Source organism: Hippopotamus amphibius, chromosome 13 (genome assembly GCF_030028045.1).
Source record: "Hippopotamus amphibius kiboko isolate mHipAmp2 chromosome 13, mHipAmp2.hap2, whole genome shotgun sequence".
NCBI classification, from domain to species: domain Eukaryota; kingdom Metazoa; phylum Chordata; class Mammalia; order Artiodactyla; family Hippopotamidae; genus Hippopotamus; species Hippopotamus amphibius.
Window position 1 is genome coordinate 40,494,948 of NC_080198.1, and position 19,494 is coordinate 40,514,441.

General features: G+C 50.7%; 3 protein-coding genes across 3 annotated transcripts; all 3 read left to right on the forward strand.

Annotated features, from left to right (window-relative positions):
• Positions 1-476: 476 nt before the first annotated feature.
• On the forward strand, positions 477-5,953 carry LOC130834430 (serine protease 44-like). Its single transcript, XM_057704600.1, has 6 exons — positions 477-485; positions 2,348-2,729; positions 3,152-3,308; positions 3,979-4,244; positions 4,947-5,137; positions 5,717-5,953. Exons 1-6 carry the CDS (start codon positions 477-479, stop codon positions 5,951-5,953), a joined length of 1,242 nt encoding a protein of 413 aa, XP_057560583.1.
• A 2,567-nt stretch (positions 5,954-8,520) lies between these two features.
• LOC130834431 (serine protease 44-like) lies at positions 8,521-11,979 on the forward strand. Its single transcript, XM_057704601.1, has 4 exons — positions 8,521-8,660; positions 9,020-9,300; positions 10,055-10,191; positions 11,739-11,979. Exons 1-4 carry the CDS (start codon positions 8,521-8,523, stop codon positions 11,973-11,975), a joined length of 795 nt encoding a protein of 264 aa, XP_057560584.1. The 3' UTR covers positions 11,976-11,979.
• A 2,223-nt stretch (positions 11,980-14,202) lies between these two features.
• LOC130834432 (serine protease 44-like) lies at positions 14,203-18,585 on the forward strand. The gene is made up of 6 exons (XM_057704602.1): positions 14,203-14,422; positions 14,599-14,693; positions 14,782-14,844; positions 15,003-15,145; positions 15,507-15,675; positions 18,349-18,585. The coding sequence occupies exons 1-6, from the start codon at positions 14,203-14,205 to the stop codon at positions 18,583-18,585; spliced, it is 927 nt and encodes a 308-aa protein (XP_057560585.1).
• The last annotated feature ends 909 nt before the right edge of the window (positions 18,586-19,494 follow it).

A 19,494-nucleotide genomic window follows, 5' to 3' on the forward strand; every position in this document is an offset into this window, starting at 1 on the left:
ATGATGCTCCATGATGAAAGCAGCTAATTCAGCTAACAACTCAAACAACTGTACAGTTCGCTTGAGTTAACATCCTACTTCTTTATACAACAGCAGTGCTATGTGCATAACTGTCATTTTATTACACAAAATCTTAAATAAAGGTGGACCAAAGGGTCAATACTTAATAGAATTCATAATTTTTACTTCTCCATAAAGGACATTTGAAAAGTGAATCTGGATTAATTGATTCCAGGAGTGGGATGTCACCTTTGACTTTATGTTGCAATGTGTTAAGACTGTCTTGCTGGAGGACTCACTTTATGCATCTTCTTCTCCTTGCTAGCTTTAAAGAAGCAAGCTGCCATGAGTCCTACAGCCACAGGAAACAATTTCAGGCAACAACTGATTGAGCTTGGAAGCAAACTCTTCTTCAGTCGAGTCTCCTGGTGGATGAGAACCCAGACCTGGCTGACACCTTGATTGCAGCCTTAAAGATGACCCGGGTAAGCTATGCCTGGACTCTTGGCCCACAGGAATTGTTAGATAATAAATGTTGTTTTAAGCTACTGAATTTGTGATTATTTGTTACAGAGCAGAGAAAACTAATACAGAGGCCATTCCAATATTTCATCAAGCCTCTTATTTCTGTATAATGAAGTTTATGATAGTTCCAGTGGATTCTTTAATCACGTACTTTGGACCTTCCTGACCAAAAAGCAGATGATGTTATTCAGGATTCCATGATTGTAAGTCAGACATTCCATGAGTCCACTGATAGTAGTGTCAGCAGGGGGGCATTACAGGCAGGCAATGCTAGCCATATATAGAATACATATGTGTATATATAGCCCCTGAATGGGGTTCTAGTGCAACAGTAGTCTATTTTCAGCTGGCACCAAGATTTTGAGTCCATCTGTGAACCAGGCCCAGGTTTTTCTTCTTTTGTCAGTTGGTCATAGGATACTCTCTATTAGACTATGAGTGTGAGCTGATGGAGAAGCTTCAATTCAATACAAATAAGTGACATGGGGGTCTAGGCCTTTTCTTTGTGCAACTTACTTGTGTCTTCAAGACCTGCCATGATCCAATCCCAAATGTATCACTTCCAATGAGTGATGAATTGCTTTTTTCCAGATGAGCTTATGACTTAGTGAGTTTGGCTAAATATCTGCCTTCTAACAGGAGGCGCTGATCTCTTAGTCACTTAAGGTCCCATGGTCTGGCATTTAGTTTCTTTTTAGGATTCAGTAGTGTGCCAGGAGTTGCTTTTCAAAGAATATACAGTTTCTTTACAGCAGAGAGTATGGTCTTGTTCCAAAACTATAGGGATCTATACTGTGACTCTCTAATTAGGACATAGCAGAGACTCCTTACAGCATCTTAATTCATCACAGTTAACTCTAGCACCATAGAATTTTGCCAGGATATATAGACAAGTGACAGTTTATGTCACTGTCTGACTTTGTCTCTTGACAGGAGGAACAGCAAAGCATTGTGGCCACTTTTATGTATGTAACCTAGGTTAATCTCCTTTTCTCAAGGTTTTTAAATTTTATCACATTCTTTTTGCCGTGTAAGGTAATATATTCACAGGTTCCAGGGATTAGAATGTGGGTTTCTTTGGGAAGTCATTATTCTGTCTACTACAAGGTTGTTTCCAGATGTTGGCTATCTTGAATTTAGCCACTGTAAACATTTGTAAAAGTATTTGTGTGTGCGTGTGTTTGTTCGTGTGTACATAAATCTTTATTTCTCTGGGATAAATGCCTAGGAGTGCAATTACTGACTCATACAGTAATTGTCTATTTTGTTTTATAAGAAACTGCCAATCTGTTTTCCAAAGTGGCTGTAATATTTTACATTCCTACCATGGTGTGTGAGTGATCCAACATCTCTGCATCTGTGTCAGTATTTGGTGGTGTCACTATTTTTAAATTTTAGGCAGTCTATTAGACGTGTCCTGATACCTCACTGTGGTTTTAATTTGCATTTCATGAATGGCTCTTTTCACGTGGATGTTGATTTTTAAAAAGATATCAGTATCATTTCTAACACGGTGGTTAGTAATGTTCAGCCCAACATTTATATTGAGGAATTTTAATTTTTGCTGCCAACAAGAAGGGGAAGGAAACTCCAGCAAAGGCCTAATCCAGCCGGACGGGGAGTTACAGATACATCTCTGTGCAGCGGTGGCGTGGCTGCCTCTCTCTGTAGCCACGGACCTAGGCCAGGCGACGCTGAGTGCCTGGGAGGCACCCCATCAAAGAGTCCACGCAGAGCTGGGAAGAGAAAGGAGTCGCCTGACTCGCGACTCCGCTGCCCCGCCGGGCTCAGGCCCTGACCCTCAGGTGACCCCGACCCTCAGGCGACCCCAGAGGCGCAGCGGGGCCGGTTTCCGCCATCAGGAGGGCAGGCGCGGAGCCGCCGCGAGGGGGCGCCTCAGAGCGTGGAGGCCGCTGGAGGTGCCATGGCGTCCCTGGGCGTCCTCCGTAGCGGCGGTGGCTCCTTGGGCCTCCTGGTCTGGCTGCTGGTCTTTCATCCTCGGCTCAGTGAGGCCTGGGCGGGCGGGGAGGGAGCGCAAGGCGGGGTGGCACTGCCATCACCCTCTCCACCTACCTTGGGGGGCGGCCACGAGGACCCCGGGGCGCGCCAGTGGAAGCTGCCTCCTCGGGGGGTTCTGGAAACTTCGGGGGCCCCGGAATCCAGTACGACTGCGGTAGCCCCCGATTTGGTGGCGTTTACCCCAGGTGACTCTGATTCCTATAAGGCTGTGACACCCCCACATAGCCCAGCGCCAGGAGGGACCAAACGACCACCGCTCTTTCCTTCAGGTGATGTTTCCAGGCCAAGCCCTGTGGCAGAGAACCAGCCTGGTCTGGGGGGCATGGGCCCCTGGTCTGGGGGGCATGAGCCCCTGCCCTGGGGGAGGAGGCTCTCAGGGGACAGGATTTTTCCCTGGGGGCTCAGTGTGGACCCAGCCCTGCCCTTGGGATCTGAGAGGATATGGCCATTCTCTGAGGAGTCTCAGGGGATGTAGACCTGCCCTGGGGGTGGTAGGGGACATGGCATTTCTCTGAGGGCTCTGAGACTTCTGAGGATTATCTGGCTCTGGTGTTGGTGGTGTCAGCGGCTTTACTTTCAGTCCTCTCCCTTCACTGATCTGCTCTAGTGTGCGGCCATCAGATTTACAAGGTAGTTGGCGGAAGGCCGGCCCCAGAGAGGAAGTGGCCCTGGCAGGTCAGTCTGCAGATCAATGATGAACACATATGCGGAGGCTCCCTCATTGCCAGTTGGTGGGTGCTGACTGCGGCCCACTGCATATTTGGGTGAGTTTTAGGGGCTCCCGGCTTAGGCTCCTAGTTAGGCTGTATGACCTGGAGCCAGTCCTGACCCCTTCCTGAGCTTCCTCTTCCTCATCTGAAAAAGGGGGACACTGTCCCTGCCTATAGCTCTTCAGACTATAGTCAGAGGTAGGTGATGTGAGGGCCCTGGAAAGTCAAAACCCCAAATCAAGTTCAAAGCTATTTTTTAAAGCCTGTGCTGATTAGCCTTTAAGCCACGTGGAAAGAAGCAGGGAGAGATGCCAGTTGGGAGACAGTGTGTGGGCAAAGACTTGTAAGAGGGAATATTTAAGGGGAATGAACTGTAACTGACCAATTTGGCTACCTCAGTGGTCTCAAACTTTAATGAGCATGGGAACACCTGCAGAGCTTGTTAAAACAATAATTGCCTATCCCAAACCTCAGAGCTTATGATTCAGTAGGTCAGGGGTGGGACCTGAGAATTTGCATTTCTAACAAGTCCCCAGGTGATGTTGATGCTGCTTATCTGGGGACCAAACTTTGAGAACCATCGATAGAATGGCCAGGGGTCCGGGAAGGAATGTGGTCTGGAGGGAGGGAGGTGACTGATGAGTGGCTTGGGAGGTAGGACCAGGCTGGGAAGAACCTAGAAGATGTGGAAGGGGAGTGTAGAGCCTCCAGGATCTCTCTGCAGCCATGTGGAATACACAGTGAAGATGGGAGACATACACTTGATGCACACCTCCAGAATGGCAATCAAGGTCCCAGTCCAAGACATCATTATCCACAAATATTATAATCCTATTGGAACAATTGAAAATGACATTGCCCTTGCTCTGCTTGCCTTCCCCGTGAATTTCTCCTCGAACATCCAACCCGTGTGCCTCCCTGAAAAGGCTTTCATGGTCCAAGCTGGTACAGAGTGCTGGGTGACTGGATGGGGAAAACTAGATGAACAAGGTGAGACTGTGAATCAAGATGGCAGCATACTTGGGCCAGGGATGGGGCTGCCTGGTCCCCTGGTGTTGGCCTACATGCTAAAGGGAGAGACAGGGAGGCAATTTTCTAGCAAGTGGGTAAGGGAGGAGGGTGGAGAAGATGCTGATGGGAGTAATTTGATGATGTTACAAATTTTTATTAGTGTGTCAGGACCTTGGGGCTTGAGTGACAAGCAAAGTGGGTTCTCTCCAGGGTGGATTTAAACTGGGGGTGTTGATCACTCTGCTAATCTGAGCTGTCCCAAACTGGTAGTACCTGCCTTGGTGGATAGGGAGCTTCCTATGAGTGAGAAGAGGCCAGAGAACTCCTCCGGATGAAACTGTAGGGCCTCCTATCCCTGGGGAGAGGCTGGATTTGGCACCTTTGGGTACTACCTGTCTGAGAGTCTGATCCCGCTCTTAACTAAAGATACTTTGCTGATGTACAGGACACCTGTCACTATTACTAATGATACTCAGAGTGACAGACACTTGGTTTTGATTTCTCAGGTTGCCTTTTCCTGTCCTGATCTGTTCTTCTTCACCTGTCTTCATTTCGATTCTTCTCACCTCCTTCTCACCATGGGGACAATAGCCACTGCCCTAAGAGGGTATCTGTATGTGAACACACTGCATTGAGATCCAGCATGTGTACCAGGGGCTCCTGTCCTGTCCCACTAGCCAGATCCTCCTACTCCTAAATTCTCTACAGATCCATTGAAGGCATCTACACGACTGCTTCAGGAGGCTGAGCTAAGCATTCTTCGCTATGAGAGATGTAATGAGATGCTCAAAGAAAAGATGCAAAGTCGATTTGACTTGGTCAAGAAGGGGGCTGTCTGTGGTACCAGCCCCACAGGAAAGGATGCTTGCCAGGTCAGTTCATGGGCCCTTTGCTGCCTCTGCGTTTTGGTTGTCCTCCCAGATGTTCCTCATCCGTAAGCAGTAGGATCTACAATATCTGGTAGCACCTCCATTCACCTGTCTTCAAGTTAAGAGGATTCAGGGGGACAAGCCATCAAGGCTCTGCCAGGCTGGCCTGACCTGATCCTTCAGTAGAGAGGAGCTGATGCTGCCTGGAGGGAGACAGGGGAGGAGGGGAGATTCAGGCATGAAATACCAATGCTGTAAGTCATGTGTTAGAACCCCTTCTAAGTGACATGCAATGTATACAAGTAAGGACTTTATTCATTATTAATATCTCAGAGTACATACATTTTCTTTGAGAATATTCAGTTTTTTTGTATACAGTATATTGCTGACATATACAAATTTTGTTTGTAAAATTTTTTCAACTCTTAAATCTCACATTCATGGAAACCTAGGACTGGCGGAGCCTTAGTGGTGCCTGGGGAGCCCTATGCATGCCCATTTCCCAGCACCTTGCTGTTAAATACGCCTGTCATGATGTTGATCCTCTTCCATCACTGTGTTTATTTCTTTCTCTTTCTCTAGGGAGATTCTGGGGGTCCCCTGGTCTGTGAATTTAATGACTCATGGGTCCAAGTAGGGATTGTGAGCTGGGGCATTGGCTGTGGTCGCATAGGGTATCCAGGAGTTTATACAGAAGTGAGTTTCTACAAGGATTGGGTCATTGCTAAAATGAGTCAGGCTTCTCATATAGACTCAGCAGGCTACTTCAGCCTAACGCTGTGTCTGGTGCTGCCTCTGGGCATCCTGGCGACCCCATGATCACCCTGGCCCACACCCCCTCCTGTTGTTGAGTCTCACACTAGCCCTGCCTCTGACCTCCCACTCCTACTCAATGCCCTTTCCTCAATTCCATTTGGGATCCACTGACCCTGTGGAGATCCACATGACAGAGAGTGGCAGCAAGAATGAAACCCTGGAAATTTCCTGGCCTGGTGATCCAGGAACCTGCCTTGTCCTTACTTGCACCTTGGCTGTGCTCTGCCTGCCGGAAAGGAGTGGATGAAACCATCCACTGGGTGGCCAGCGGATGGCCAGCGACCTGCCAGGTGGATGGCCAGCGACCTGCCAGGTAATGCTTCATCCACATCTGGAGAACATCTAGCAAAGAAGAGACATCATTACCGGTGACACAGCATTAGACCTGCCACTTTATCAAACCAGTCCACTTGGTGATTGCTGGGAGAGAGTGAGGAGGCATCACCACGTCCACATCTGACTCAGTTGTCTGGGTTGGGAGAAGGTCCCCTGGAGCCCAGTGCGGATCCATGTGTGAGTGTCCAGCCTCTGCCACACCAGCCCCCCTGGGGCAACTCAGTCTTGGAACCCCCTTCCCAGTGCTCCAGTGGCCACATGCAGGCTCACCCCAAGTTGTGTTGAGGCATTAAAGAGTGCGGAGATTTCAGGTGTCAACTGAATAAATGCTTGGAGAGTGTCTTGTGTGTTCTGAGGCTCTGCTCTTCTGGTGGTTGTGGGGTTGCACATCACACACACTAGAGAACTAGTTTCCCACTTAGCTCAGGGCGCACTCATCACTCTCTAGAAAGTGCAAGATGAGGAGCCTGTCTACCTGGATAGAAGTCTGATGGATGTGTTAGGCAGTGGGTCCAGCAGCCTGGGCTCCTCTTGTAGGTGTCAGCATCGCTGTAACTGGGGGCATTGCGGTTGAGTTTGGCAGCCTCTGTAGACAAGAGCAGGGGAGCAAGGGGCAAAGACTGGGGCATGGCGCACTCACACAGCCTCATATCTCTCGTGCTGCCCCGTAAGAGGGATGCCTGGAGGAGACCCCATTGGATTGGTATTAAGACACCTTGAACCCAAAGAACTGATTTCCCACAGGGGAAGGCAGGATGGAGGGCCTGGCTGTGTGTGTGCATGCGTACGTGTGTGTGTGTGTGTAGCTTCTTTGTCCCAGCTGGCAGAACTAGTGTCCCACAGTCACCTGGACTGGCTGCTGACCTTGGTCAGTGTTGAGGCTTCCAGATATCAGTGGACCCCAGAGGGCCACATGTGGTAGTCCCACCTGCTGCCTGAAGGAGGTTAGGGTGGGACACTCTGCTTTTCTTTCTTTTTCTCTTTTCTTTCTTTCTTTCTTTCTTTCTTTCTTTCTTTCTTTCTTTCTTTCTTTCTTTCTTTCTTTCTTTCTTTCTTTCCTCCCTTCCTTCCTTCCTTCCTTCCTTCCTTCCTTCCTTCCTTCCTTCCTTCCTTTCTTTCTTTCTTTCTTTCTTTCTTTCTTTCTTTCTTTCTTTCTTTCTTTCTTTCTTCTTTCTTTCTTTCTTTCTTTCATCTTTCTTAGAGCGCCAGTGATTAGATCTCGCTGAGGTATCTAATCTAGAATATCTCTACTTTAAGGTGGAGAACTTAACTACAAGTTCAAGGGCCTTAAGAACACAACCAGAATAGATTGAACGAGCATGGTTGAAGAAGCAGGAGATGCAGATCTTGGAGGAGCAGCTTTGGGATTCAGCCCTGACCCCGTGCTCCCGCCAACAGGAGAGCAGAGGCGGAGATGCCGCGAGGGGGCGCCGCAGAGTGCGGAAGCGGCTAGAGGTGCTGATGGCGTCTCCGGGCGTCGCCCGCAGCTGTGGTGGTTCCCCGGGCCTCCTGGTCTGGCTCCTGGTCCTTTGGCCCCAGCTCAGTGAGACCATGGCGGGCAGGGATTGGACTAGAATGGGTTGGGCTGCATGCGTGGGGCCGAGGGTAGGGGTTGCTAATGTCGTGTGGGGGTGGGGAATGGGAACTGGGAGGTGGGGTTAGGGGATGCGGGTTGGGAGTTTGGGTTTGAAGGTTTGCAGATGGGGAGGTTTCCTGAGAAGAGGCCAGTGATGAGGGGGGCATGCTCAGTCCAGCTTCTTTTCTCCCTGGTCTCTCATATTACCAGGTGAGGGTGAGGGACCCAAGGAGGATTATGCAGCAAGGCCAGGAATCCCAAAGGCCCCCTCAGCTTCAGGACACCTGAAATCCCTGAAGACTCTAGTATCCACTGTTGCACCTGTGCCGCCCACACCCATAGCAGAGGAGGCTTTGGAATCCAGCCAGACCCCTGTACTCCAAGGGTTGCCTCCTCCAGGTACTGCTTCTGTACAGGGCTGTACATGCCTGCCTTGGAGGCCAGTGGGGAACACGTCCTGGCCAGGGGTTGAAGGGCTAGACCATTCTGGAGAGTGTGAGAGGAAACCTGGCCCTGCCCTGCTGGCCGTTGGGGGGGGGGGGGGGCGTGGAGGTTGGGGGGGGAGGTGAGGGAGGTGGGGGAGGTGGTGGAAGGGAGGCAGCAGCTTCACTTCCAGTCCCTCTTTTTACTGAGCGGAGCAGCATGTGGCCGTCGGATTATGGGGATAGTTGGTGGAAGGCCGGCCCCAGAGAGGAAGTGGCCCTGGCAGGTGAGCCTGCAGTACAGAGATATGCACAAATGCGGAGGTTCTCTCATTGCCCCACAGTGGGTGCTGACGGCAGCTCACTGTGTAGTTGGGTGAGTATTTGGGGCTGTGGTCTTGGGCTGCTGGTGGAGCTGCATGATTTGGAGCCAGTCCTGTCCCCCTACCTGAGCTTTCTCTTCCTCTTCTTAAAATGAGGTCATAGCTCCTAGTTTGTGTTCACTGTGAATGAAACATGAGTTTTGCATTTCTACGAGGATCCCAGGTACTGCTCTGGTGGTCCGGGGACCTCACTTGAAGAATCACTGACTCTGTGGAGGGGATGTGGTTTAGAGGGAGAAAACAGCTGATGGCTAGTATAGAAGATGGAAACAGGCTGGGAAGAACCAGGAAGGTGTGGAAGGGAGTGTAGACCCTCCAGAATCTCTCTGAGGTGCCTGTTGTCTTCCCACAGCTATAAGGACCTTACGGTGAAGATGGGAAGCACATTTTTATATTCAGAGTGCCGAAGCACAGTGGCCATTCCAGTTCAAGATATATTTTGGCATATGGATTTTAATGCGAGCCTTATCATTAATGACATTGCCCTTCTTCAGCTGGCTGACTCTGTGAATTATTCTTCATACATCCAGCCAGTATGTCTACCTGAAAAGAATTTTGAAGTGAAAGCTGGGACACAGTGCTGGGTGACTGGATGGGGCCGAACTTTAGAATTCGGTGAGACTGCCAGGCGGGATCTGAGGGGGGCAGCCTGGTGCCCTGGGACTGGCCTTCGGGCTGAAGGGTGGGATGGGGAGGCTGATTGTCTAACAGGTGGGCAAGGCAGGAGGTGGAGAGGATGCTGCCTGGGAGTGATGCAAGTGCAGTAGGGATTTCTGTTGTCATGGTAGGACCTGGGGGCTGTGTCGCAGTATGGTGGGTCCTCTCCAGGGCGGATTTCAGCTCCAGGGTGATGATGTGTCTGCCAGTCAGTGCTGTCCTTCTCTGGAATAATTACCTGGCAGGTGGGTAGGGAGCGTCTTGTGGCTGGGGTGTAGGTCTAGCCAGAGCAGTCCTGTTGGTGAGTCTGTAATGCCTCCTATGTGGGAGGAGGCTGGTTTGGTGCCTTGGGCACCACCTGTCCTGGAGTCTGTGACCCTGCTCTGTACAGGCACCTGTCACTGTTACTACTGATACTCAGAGTGACAGACACTTGCTTTTGTGTCAGGCTGGTAAGGCCTTGCCTCTTTCTGTGCTGATGTGTTCCTCCTTCTGACTTGGCTTTGCCTCTTACCTCATCTGTTCTCCATGTCAGTATTTGGCTTCAGGTCCTTCTGTGTCAAATGGGAGAATACCCACTGTCCTTCATTCCTCTCAGGGGGCAGCAGAGTGTGAATGCGCTGATCAAGACCCAGAGTGGGATCTGGGGGGCCCTGTCTGGTTCTACTCATGCAGATCCTCTTATTCCTGAATTGTTTCTCTGTAGACCCAACTTCAAGGTCACCTAAACTTCAGGAGATGGAGCAAATCATTCTTCCCCTCAAGGAATGTGATGAGATGGCTCAGGAAGCAGCAAATGAGTCTCGCACTCTGGTTCGAAAAGGGATGGTCTGTGGGCAGAACATAAAGAGAGGAGGTCCCTGCAGGGTGAGTTCATGGGTCCGTGGCTGCCTCTGCCTTGAGGTTGTCCCCTCAGAGTTTCCTCATTCCCCTGTGGCAGGGCCTGGGTTATTTGCCACCTCCTCTTTCAGCCTTTACTTAAGGAAATTCAGGGGAGCATCCCTCAAAATGCCCCTGAGCTGGCCTGGCCTGTTTCTTCGATAGGGAGCAGCCCTCACATCCTGGGGTGCAGCCAGGGTGCAGTGAAGTTGGGGGTGAGAATGGTGATGATGTCTGTCCTGTAACTGAGTTCCTTCTCCGGCGCCTCCCTGTGCCAGTGTGAGCATCGGCCACATCAGCCCAGTGACCCAGGTCACCCCCTGCAATGTAGACATTATACATGTTATTATACAGATGTGGTCCCTCCAAAGACATAAGTTCAGGGTCCCCTGGGAGTGCCTGGGCCCACAGTCTCCCCTCTGCACCAAGCAGCCTTCTTGAGCAGGGGGCTTTTGAGCCCTAGGTCTTAGAGGATGAGTATTTGGAGTCTTGGAAAGAGGAGAACACCAGTGTTGGGAGAGGGAAGAGCAAGTACAGAGGCTCAGAGTTCTGAAGAACTTGTCATATTTAGGGAATGTGTTTCAGGTCTGGAGCAATGAGGTAACTGATATGGCCGGAGAAGGCAATTGGAGTCAGAATATGTGTGGCCTGCAGTGCTGTGCTGTGTTTCTCGGTCCTGTCCGTGCAGGGCTGTGGGCCAGGAGTTTGTTTTCACCATGTAGACAGTGGTGTTGAGCCCCAGGCAGGACCTGGGCTGGCGGGACGGGTGAAGGGGCTGTGTTGGAGGTTGAGTCGTTAGTTGTTGGTGACTAGACTGCGTGTGAGGGTGAGGGTGAGGGTGAAGGAGAGCTTGAGGAAGACTCTGAGTTTCTGACTGAGCTGGTTGGTGGGAGGCACCAGAGCAGTTTTGGGAAAGGATGTGCAGTGCGTGTGTGAGGTGGGGGTTTAGCATGTCTGGTTGTGTTTGGAGAGAGGGGGAACTGGTGAGAGGATGTTGTTGGATATGCGGGTTTAGGGGCAGGGAGAGATTTCAGGGTAGATGTGACAATTTTGAGGTCCCCATGCAGTAATGATACTCAAAGTATTTCACAGCTGTGGAGGCCCAGGACTGAGCAGTTGGAACTGACTCTGGCCTTAGAGTTGGAGAGGGGCTCTGGAAGCTGCTCACAGTGCCGGGGTGGCCCCTTAAGTTGCCAGGTGATGGGATGTTTGGAGACAGTCATGGGGAAGGGGTCGGGGCAGTGGAGGATTAGGGCCATTGAAAGAGAATTTGAGTATGTACCAGCAGCACCGATGTACGGGGCTTGCTGGCTTTATAGCTCCTGTGGGTCCCTGAGCACCTGGGAAGGAGTAGTGTTTCTCAGATGATGTTAAAGTTTTCAGCTCTCAAATCTCATTCACAGAAACCTGGGCCTGGTGGGTACCTGGGGAAGGACCTAGGTGCCTCTCTCCCTAGTGCCTTGCTGGCAATCAGCCTGTGCTGCTGCTGATCTCCTTCCATTCCTGTGTCTGTTTGTTTCTTTTCTTTTCTCCAGGGAGATTCTGGGGGTCCCCTGGTCTGTCAATTTAATAACTCTTGGGTCCAGGTGGGGATTGTGAGCTGGGGTGTGCGCTGTGGTTTGAAAGAAGTGCCTGCAGTTTACACAGACATTAGTTTCTACAAGGATTGGATCACTGCAAGAATGAGTCAGGCATCTGTTCTGGACTCAGGAGGCTTCTTTATCCTATTGCTGTGTTTGGTGCTGCCTCTGGACATCCTGGCAACTCTGTGATCACCATGCCATTCGTGTTTCTGAGTTTCACACTAGCCCTGCCTCTGACCTCTGACTCCTACTCAATGCCCTTTCCTCAAATCCATTTTAAATCCACTGACCCTGTGGAGATCTACAGAACTGAGAGTGACAAGACTGGAGCCTGAAATTGTCCCGGCCCGGTGATCCAAGACCCTGCCTTGTCCTTACTTGCACCTTGGCTATGCTCTGCCTCCCGGGAAGGAGTGGGTGAAACCAACCCAGCTGGGTGGCCAGCAACCTGCCAGGTGATGCTTCGTGATGCTTCATCTGGAGAACATCTAGCAAAGAAAAGACACATCTGGAGAACATCTAGCAAAGAAAAGACATCATCACCGGTGACACAGCGTTAGACCTGCCACTTTATCAAACCAGTCCACTTGGTGATTGCTGGGAGAGAGTGAGGAGGCATCACCACGTCCACATCTGACTCAGTTGTCTGGGTTGGGAGAAGGTCCCCTGGAGCCCAGTGCGGATCCATGTGTGAGTGTCCAGCCTCTGCCACACCAGCCCCCCTGGGGCAACTCAGTCTTGGAACCCCCTTCCCAGTGCTCCAGTGGCCACATGGACAGGCTCACCCCAAGTTGTGTTGAGGCATTAAAGAGTGCAGAGATTTCAGGTGTCAACTGAATAAATGCTTGGAGAGTGTCTTGTGTGTTCTGAGGCTCTGCTCTTCTGGCGGTTGTGGGGTTGCACATCACACACACTAGAGAACTAGTTTCCCACTTAGCTCAGGGAGCACTCATCACTCTCTAGAAAGTGCAAGATGAGGAGCCTGTCTACCTGGATAGAAGTCTGATGGATGTGTTAGGCAGTTGGTACTGGAGTTTCTTATATGCTCCTCTTAGGAAGCTGACAACTTATGTAGGCAAAATTAAGCAAAAACGTAGACTATTTGACTCTCACAACTTATCCTCTAGACTGGAGAGTGCGATGATGAATTTTACAACTACCAGCGGAGAACACTCATTCTTTTTTTATTAAAGCTCTTTATTGGAGTATAATTGCTTTACACTGTTGTGCCAGTTTCTGCTGTAAATCAAAGTGAATCAGCTGTGTTTATACATATATCCCCATATCTTCTCCCTCCTGCGACTCCTTCCCACCCTCCCTATCCCACCCTCTATGTCATCACCCATCATCGAGTTGATCTCCCTGAGGACACTCATTCTTATTGAACACATAGGGAAGATTCAAGGGCCTAAAGAAAACCAAGTCTCAGATTCAAGGGCCTAAGGAAAACCAAGAATCTCAAGGAATCAATGTGATACACATTCTGACATATCAGTAGTATTAGAATCAACTTTTAGGGACTTCCCTGGCAGTCCAGTGCTTAAGACTTTGTCTTCCAATGCAGGAGTTGCAGGTTTGATCCCTGGTCGGGAGCTAAGATTCCATATGCCTTGCGGCCAAAAAACCAAAATGTAAGACAGAAGCAATATTGTAACAAATTCAATAAAGACTTTAATAAATTGGTCCACATCAAAAAAATCTTAAAAAGTGCCCCCAGCTTTTAAAAATCCCATATTTCTGAAATAAAGTCAAAACCCTAGTGAATGATTGTCCTTTAAAAAGGAAATCATGAGGGAAATATGACTTTCCTGTTTCCCATAAATTGGTCCCCTTTGCTTTACCTTTTAAGACTCGTCATTGCATCTTCTCCTTCATATCTTGTTCTTACTGTATCTAACTCCCTCTGTCCCTTATACAATCTTTGCTTTAAATGCTATGATCTAATAACGAAATTGCTATCCCGGCTTTTTTTTTTGCACCAGTATGACCTGGCATTTCACTTTCTATCTCTTTATTTCCCACATGTCTGTATCTCTTTGGATAAATTTGTCTCTTCAGAGAGACTATTTCTGGACCTTGCCTTTTTTTCCAATTTGAAAATTCTTATGTTGTCTGGTATGCTCAGCTCATTCACACTTACAGCAGATGCTACTATATTCGGGCTCAAAACTGTGGTTTTGTCCTGTATTTTTCTATTTACCATACTTTGTTTTTCTTTTATCTTTCACTGGGCAGATTGCATTTCTCTCTCTTTTTTCTTTCCTTCTTTCTTTTTAAAGGGCTCCAGTGATTAGATCACGCTGAGGCATCTAGTCCAGAATATCTCTACTTTAAGGTGGAGAACTTAACTACAAGTTCAAGGGCCTTAAGAACACAACCAGAGTAGATTGAACGAGCATGGTTGAAGAAGCAGGAGATGCGGATCTTGGAGGAGCAGCTTTGGGATTCAGCCCTGACCCCGTGCTCCCGCCAGCAGGAGAGCAGAGGCGGAGATGCCGCGAGGGGGCGCCGCAGAGTGCGGAAGCGGCTAGAGGTGCTGATGGCGTCTCCGGGCGTCGCCCGCAGCTGTGGTGGTTCCCTGGGCCTCCTGGTCTGGCTCCTGGTCCTTTGGCTCCTGGTCCTTCGACCACAGCTCTGTGAGACAGGGCGGGCAGGGATTGGAGGTGGCTGGGCTGGGCTGCTTGCGTGGGAGCTGGGGCTGGGGCCTGGGGGGTAGGACTGGGGGATGGGGACTGTGCCCTGGGAAGAGGCCAGTGATGAGGGGCTGCGCTCCGGCCAGCTCCTTTTCTCGCTGGTCTCTTATCTTCCTCAGGTGAGGGTGACGGACCCAAGGAGGATTCCGCAATGAGCACAGCAATCGCAGAGGCCCCCTCAGGTCCAGGACGCGTGAAATCCCTGAAGATTCCGGTAGCTCCGGGGTCGCCTACATCCACAGCGGAGGATGCTTTGGAATCTGGCCAGACCCCTGCACAAGGTACTGCTTCTTTCCACACAGGCCCGCCTGGGGACCAGTGCGGACACGTCCTGGCTGGGGGCGTTGAAGGGTCAGACTCTCCTGGTGGGTTTGAGAGGAAACCTAGCTCTGCACTGGGGATGAAGGTAGAGATGGTGGCAGTGGAGGTGGAGGAGGTGGAGATGGTGGAGGTGGTGGAAGGGAGGCAGCAGCTTCACCTCCAGTCCCTCTTTTTCCTGAGACAAGCAGCATGTGGCCGTCAGACTATGAGGATAGTTGGTGGAAGGCCGGCCCCAGTGGGAAAGTGGCCCTGGCAGGTGAGCCTGCAGGTCAATGATGAACACGTATGTGGAGGCACGCTCATTGCTGCACAGTGGGTGCTGACTGCGGCCCACTGCATAGTTGGGTGAGTGTTTGGGGTTCTGGGCTTGGCCTGCTGGTCAGGCTTTGTGAAATGGAGCCATTCCTGTCCCATTCCTCTTCTTCATCTGAAAAAGAGGTCACAGCCCCTAGTTTGAATTCACTATGAGTGAAACATGAGTTTTGCATTTCTACCAAGATCCCAGGTACTGCTCTAGTGGTGCTGGGACTTTGCTTGAAGAAACACTAGCTCGAGTGGTTAGGGGTCTATGGAGGGGATGTGGTTTGGAGGGGGAAAACAGCTGATGGCTGGTGTAGGAGATGGGGACAGGCTGGGAAGAACCTGGAAAGGGTGGAGGGGGCAGACCCTCCAGCATCTCTCTGAGGGACACGTCCTCTTCCCACAGCTATGAGGAATATACAGTGCGACTGTTATTTTTCCATTCCCAATCGGAAATGGTCATTCCAGTTCGAGACATCGTTTGCCATAGCTATTACGATGTTAGAACTTTGAGTCATGACATTGCCCTTGCTCTGCTGGCCTTCTCCGTGAATTATTCTTCATACATCCAGCCAGTGTGCCTTCCTGAACAGAATTTTGAAGTGAAAACTGGGACAGAGTGCTGGGTGACTGGATGGGGCCGACTCTCAGAAAATGGTGAGACTGGCAGGCAAGATCTGGGGGTGGGGGGCAGCCTGGTGCCCTGGGACTGGCCTTCGGGCTGAAGGGAAGGACAGGGAGGCTAACTGTCTAACAGGTGGGCAAGGCAGGAGGTGGAGAGGATGCTGCCTGGGAGTGATGCAAGTGCAGTAGGGATTTCTGTTGTCATGGTAGGACCTGGGGGCTGTGTCGCAGTATGGTGGGTCCTCTCCAGGGCGGATTTCAGCTCCAGGGTGATGATGTGTCTGCCAGTCAGTGCTGTCCTTCTCTGGAATAATTACCTGGCAGGTGGGTAGGGAGCGTCTTGTGGCTGGGGTGTAGGTCTAGCCAGAGCAGTCCTGTTGGTGAGTCTGTAATGCCTCCTATGTGGGAGGAGGCTGGTTTGGTGCCTTGGGCACCACCTGTCCTGGAGTCTGTGACCCTGCTCTGTACAGGCACCTGTCACTGTTACTGTTGACACTCAGAGTGACACTTGCTTTTGTGTCAGGCTGGTAAGGTCTTGCCTCTTTCTGTGCTGATGTGTTCCTCCTTCTGACTTGGCTTTGCCTCTTACCTCTTCTGTTCTCCATGTCAGTATTTGGCTTCAGGTCCTTCTGTGTCAAATGGGAGAATACCCACCGTCCTTCATTCCTCTCAGGGGGCAGCAGAGTGTGAATGCACTTATCAAGACCGAGAATACTGGACTTCCCTGGCGGTCCAGTGGTTAAGACTGCATGCTTCCACTACAGGGCGTGCAGGTTTGATCCCTGGTTAGGGAACTAAGATTCCACATGCCGTGCGGGGCGGCCAAAAAACAAATTTTTTTAAAAAGAGACCCAGAATGAGACCTGGGGCCCCTGTTCTACTCATGCAATCCTTTTACTCCTGAGTTGTCTCTCTGTAGCCACATCACTGCCACATATTCTTCAGGAGACTGAGCAAATCATTCTTCACCACAAGAAATGTAATGAGAAGATGCAGACACAGTTAGGAACACGTCGCCAATTAGTTCGAAGAGGAATGATCTGTGGCTATCATGAAAAGATGAGAAGTCCCTGCAAGGTGAGTTCATGGGTCCCTGGCCGCCTCTGCCTTGAGGTTGTCCCCTCAGAGTTTCCTCATTCCCCTGTGGCAGGGCCTGGGTTATTTGCCACCTCCTCTTTCAGCCTTTACTTAAGGAAATTCAGGGGAGCATCCCTCAGGATGCCCCTGAGCTGGCCTGGCCTGTTTCTTCGATAGGGAGCAGCCCTCACATCCTGGGGTGCAGCCAGGGTGCAGTGAAGTTGGGGGTGAGAATGGTGATGATGTCTGTCCTGTAACTGAGTTCCTTCTCCGGTGCCTCCCTGTGCCAGTATGAGCATCGGCCACATCAGCCCAGTGACCCAGGTCACCCCCTGCAATGTAGACATTATACATGTTATTATACAGATGTGGTCCCTCCAAAGACATAAGTTCAGGGTCCCCTGGGAGTGCCTGGGCCCACAGTCTCCCCTCTGCACCAAGCAGCCTTCTTGAGCAGGGGGCTTTTGAGCCCTAGGTCTTAGAGGATGAGTATTTGGAGTCTTGGAAAGAGGAGAACACCAGTGTTGGGAGAGGGAAGAGCAAGTACAGAGGCTCAGAGTTCTGAAGAACTTGTCATATTTAGGGAATGTGTTTCAGGTCTGGAGCAATGAGGTAACTGATATGGCCGGAGAAGGCAATTGGAGTCAGAATATGTGTGGCCTGCAGTGCTGTGCTGTGTTTCTCGGTCCTGTCCGTGCAGGGCTGTGGGCCAGGAGTTTGTTTTCACCATGTAGACAGTGGTGTTGAGCCCCAGGCAGGACCTGGGCTGGCGGGACGGGTGAAGGGGCTGTGTTGGAGGTTGAGTCGTTAGTTGTTGGTGACTAGACTGCGTGTGAGGGTGAGGGTGAGGGTGAAGGAGAGCTTGAGGAAGACTCTGAGTTTCTGACTGAGCTGGTTGGTGGGAGGCACCAGAGCAGTTTTGGGAAAGGATGTGCAGTGCGTGTGTGAGGTGGGGGTTTAGCATGTCTGGTTGTGTTTGGAGAGAGGGGGAACTGGTGAGAGGATGTTGTTGGATATGCGGGTTTAGGGGCAGGGAGAGATTTCAGGGTAGATGTGACAATTTTGAGGTCCCCATGCAGTAATGATACTCAAAGTATTTCACAGCTGTGGAGGCCCAGGACTGAGCAGTTGGAACTGACTCTGGCCTTAGAGTTGGAGAGGGGCTCTGGAAGCTGCTCACAGTGCCGGGGTGGCCCCTTAAGTTGCCAGGTGATGGGATGTTTGGAGACAGTCATGGGGAAGGGGTCGGGGCAGTGGAGGATTAGGGCCATTGAAAGAGAATTTGAGTATGTACCAGCAGCACCGATGTACGGGGCTTGCTGGCTTTATAGCTCCTGTGGGTCCCTGAGCACCTGGGAAGGAGTAGTGTTTCTCAGATGATGTTAAAGTTTTCAGCTCTCAAATCTCATTCACAGAAACCTGGGCCTGGTGGGTACCTGGGGAAGGACCTAGGTGCCTCTCTCCCTAGTGCCTTGCTGGCAATCAGCCTGTGCTGCTGCTGATCTCCTTCCATTCCTGTGTCTGTTTGTTTCTTTTCTTTTCTCCAGGGAGATTCTGGGGGTCCCCTGGTCTGTCAATTTAATAACTCTTGGGTCCAGGTGGGGATTGTGAGCTGGGGTGTGCGCTGTGGTTTGAAAGAAGTGCCTGCAGTTTACACAGACATTAGTTTCTACAAGGATTGGATCACTGCAAGAATGAGTCAGGCATCTGTTCTGGACTCAGGAGGCTTCTTTATCCTATTGCTGTGTTTGGTGCTGCCTCTGGACATCCTGGCAACTCTGTGATCACCATGCCATTCGTGTTTCTGAGTTTCACACTAGCCCTGCCTCTGACCTCTGACTCCTACTCAATGCCCTTTCCTCAAATCCATTTTAAATCCACTGACCCTGTGGAGATCTATAGAACTGAGAGTGACAAGACTGGAGCCTGAAATTGTCCCGGCCCGGTGATCCAAGACCCTGCCTTGTCCTTACTTGCACCTTGGCTATGCTCTGCCTCCCGGGAAGGAGTGGGTGAAACCAACCCAGCTGGGTGGCCAGCAACCTGCCAGGTGATGCTTCGTGATGCTTCATCTGGAGAACATCTAGCAAAGAAAAGACACATCTGGAGAACATCTAGCAAAGAAAAGACATCATCACCGGTGACACAGCGTTAGACCTGCCACTTTATCAAACCAGTCCACTTGGTGATTGCTGGGAGAGAGTGAGGAGGCATCACCACGTCCACATCTGACTCAGTTGTCTGGGTTGGGAGAAGGTCCCCTGGAGCCCAGTGCGGATCCATGTGTGAGTGTCCAGCCTCTGCCACACCAGCCCCCCTGGGGCAACTCAGTCTTGGAACCCCCTTCCCAGTGCTCCAGTGGCCACATGGACAGGCTCACCCCAAGTTGTGTTGAGGCATTAAAGAGTGCGGAGATTTCTGATGTAAATTGAATAAATGTTTGGTTTGTTCTTTTGTGTTCTGAGGCTCTGCTCTTCTTGCAGTTGTGGGGTTGCACATAACATATTCTGTAGAAAACTAGTTTCTCATTTGGCTATGGAACTATTCGTGGTTCTTATTAAGTGGAAGAGGTGAGTCCATGCCTGCTCATTTGTGAGTCTAAGGATGGTTTTTGCCAGCTGGGTCCTGCTCCCTGTACTCCTGTTATAGTCATCAGCATGTCTGTGGGGAACTTGGTAGCCTAATTTCATCGC